We start from the raw sequence: 2,740 nt of genomic DNA, 5'->3' as shown, positions 1-2,740 counted from the left end.
ACATCATTGTGACGTTTGAGAAAAATGGCCGATCTTACAAATAATAATGGTTCCATTTTTCTGTATAGCATTCTGTCATACTTTGCGGATTTTTGCAGCGTTCTTTTATGATAATCTTTCGTGAGTAAAGAGATTTTTGCCATTGTTTTAAGTTTTTTTCCTCCTACTTTTCTGGAGGTCATTTGCGTCATTCAAAGCAAATGGTTCGGCGAATTAAATTTGCGAATTTTGGAAAAAAATAACGCAAAGTTTGTATTAAGCCGAAGAGAGTAAATGGAAGAATTTTTATGGCGTGATGCATTATATCTGGTGTTAAGTGAGAATTTTATTTAATTAATTCTCTTTTTTTCGTATCGATTGTTGTTGCTAGGCTTTAGGAAAGATGGAAACGTATTAATCAATAAAAGGCGAAAATGGATTTTAGGTTAGTGTTTCTCGGAAGCTGTTTTCAGAAAATAATGTTCTGACTAGATAAATGCGACTGTTGCTGATCGTTGAAGAGAGACGAGACTTGCAAATCATGATAAAAATTCCTAAATCTATATGTCAAACTTTCTTCCATCCTCTAAACAAATATCCTCCTCCTCTTCCGCATCTATTACATATAAGATTTTTAACATCCTTTAGTTTGCATCTTGTTTCAACTTTGGGGATTATCATGAATTCCTTATCGATCTGTTTGAAGATTTTCGAAACAAATTCTCAATTTCAAACTTGTCATTGTAGCATATAAAGAACTTTATCACTTCTTACCACAAAGAAAGATTGTTTCATTAAAGCTGGAGGAACATTGAATTCGAAGAAACAATTAAATACTAAAAATCCTCTTAGTGATTTTGAAGAGCAGTTGAACTACTAAATACCTCTTCAATAAATAAGGAAACATTTAACTAGAGAAGATCCTTTCATTGAATTTAAAGAACTATTGAATATCTAAAAGTTTCTTTATTGAATTTGAAGAATCATAAAGATCTCTTCATTAACTGTAACGAACCTTTTAATTAATGAAAGTTCCTCTGTTAAACTTGAAGGAAACATTAAACGTCGTTGTACTGAATTTGAAACATAAAGATTCGCGAATGTAAAAATAAATTATACTTCTTTATTATAATTTATGCTAATGTAAACAGGAATGTAGCAATGAACAATATTACTTTTGCTGAACAACAGATTGTTTCTTCCATTACTGAACTCCAAAATTATCTTTCAGCAATTGGTTCTGTCAGTTCCCACCACCTGGCCAGCCATGCCAGCAGCCAGAAAGAAGACGAGAATCGGGTTGTGCAGTTGTTTCGGCAGCGACGATCCACCGGAAATTACATATCACGTGGTCGAGAATGGGGGCGTGGTCAGTCTACAACCACACCTTCTGACACCGACTCAACCAATGCCTGATATCGAAGAATTGAATGCCAAATTTGCCGAATTAGTAGTACGTATTCTGTTATGCTAATTAATATAATTGATGCTAATTACTTTTAAATTAATTCATTCATTGCTGTTTTTTTTTCTATTTTTTTTTAATGTATATAGGAAGAACTAGATTTAACAGCGGCTAACAAAGAAATTATGTTTAATTTACCTTTGGAGAAGAAATGGCAACTTTACTTAAGCAAAAAAATGGTTAGATTTGTTAAATTTTAATATTTTATTCCTAGTGCAAAAATCGATAAAAATACGGACGTCAATGCCCTCCTTTAGTGGTTCCATCTAGTGGTATAATTCTTAATTATTTTTTCTAGGAACAAGAAGATCCCTCTGCACATTATCCCGACTACTACATCGAACGTGTTAATGCCATGTCGCATGTAAGTAAACAACAAAAAAAAAAACATTTTAAGCTTTCAAAAACTTAAAATTTATAAGTATTTATTTTTCATTCTTCTTACAGTTATTATTCCCGAGAGAAGAAGAAGAATTATCGGTAAGAGTGAAATTATTGGATAACTTGAAAACTGCTCTCAGAACACAACCAAATAGGTAAAATTAATGTTAAAAACTAAAGGAATCTTTAGAATAATTTAATTTTAAATAATAACCGTAATATTCTTACAATTTTCAATATTTAACAGTTTTGTAACGAGATTTCTAGACCTCGATGGACTTCCTTGTCTGCTAGATTTCTTGAGCAATATGGAATTTAAAACTGCCGAGAGTTCCATCCATACATCACTCATCGGTTGTCTAAAAGCTTTAATGAATAATTCGGTAAGTTATTAAGGGTTTTTCTCTTTTAGTTTTAATTAATTATGCACTTAGCACCCTTTTTTTTATTATTTTTTATGTAGAAAGGTCGTGCTCATGTTCTGGCTCATCCGACAGCTATTAACACAATTGCTCAGAGTCTTAGTTCCACCAATATTAAGACTAAAATAGCAGTTTTGGAGATCCTCGGAGCCGTTTGTCTAGTCCCGGGTGGGCATAAAAAAGTTTTGGAAGCTATGCTACATTATCAGAAGTATGCTTCTGAACGGACGCGTTTCCAGGTAAATTACTTATATTGCTTCTAATAAGCAAAAAATTGAAGTAAAATGTACATTATAATTGTCTTATTTATTAATTTTTATCATTATGATTTATAATATAAAAATAATATAATTTATTTTAATTAATTTACATTATTAATTAAAAAGCCACAATAATAATAATAATTCATCGAGAATATAATTTAGAAAACCCTCATTAAAGAGAAAATTAAACCTCAGTAAAGAATCTAATGTATAAAGAAGAAAGTTTGTTA

At 31.0% G+C, this 2,740-nt stretch overlaps 1 protein-coding gene across 1 annotated transcript; it reads left to right on the top strand.

Annotated features, from left to right (window-relative positions):
- Positions 1-1,210: 1,210 nt before the first annotated feature.
- Positions 1,211-2,510, top strand: LOC111633743 (disheveled-associated activator of morphogenesis 2-like). The gene is made up of 6 exons (XM_023378352.1): positions 1,211-1,432; positions 1,534-1,623; positions 1,743-1,808; positions 1,892-1,980; positions 2,073-2,208; positions 2,289-2,510. The coding sequence occupies exons 1-6, from the start codon at positions 1,247-1,249 to the stop codon at positions 2,508-2,510; spliced, it is 789 nt and encodes a 262-aa protein (XP_023234120.1). The 5' UTR covers positions 1,211-1,246.
- Positions 2,511-2,740: the final 230 nt, after the last annotated feature.

The sequence above is a fragment of the Centruroides sculpturatus genome, unplaced genomic scaffold (assembly GCF_000671375.1).
Source record: "Centruroides sculpturatus isolate CEXI.00-Female unplaced genomic scaffold, Cexi_2.0 scaffold796, whole genome shotgun sequence".
Lineage (NCBI taxonomy): Eukaryota > Metazoa > Arthropoda > Arachnida > Scorpiones > Buthidae > Centruroides > Centruroides sculpturatus.
This window is presented reverse-complemented; position numbering and strand designations above follow the sequence as displayed.

What these genes read in the sequence shown, in the direction of transcription:
- LOC111633743 (XM_023378352.1), top strand. Translation starts at nt 1,247, where the DNA reads ATGCCAGCAGCCAGAAAGAAGACGAGAATCGGGTTGTGCAGTTGTTTC. An exon ending in CCAAATTTGCCGAATTAGTA is followed by an intron (nt 1,433 to 1,533) that starts GTACGTATTCTG and finishes TAATGTATATAG; the next exon opens with GAAGAACTAGATTTAACAGC. An exon ending in CTCAGAACACAACCAAATAG is followed by an intron (nt 1,981 to 2,072) that starts GTAAAATTAATG and finishes AATATTTAACAG; the next exon opens with TTTTGTAACGAGATTTCTAG.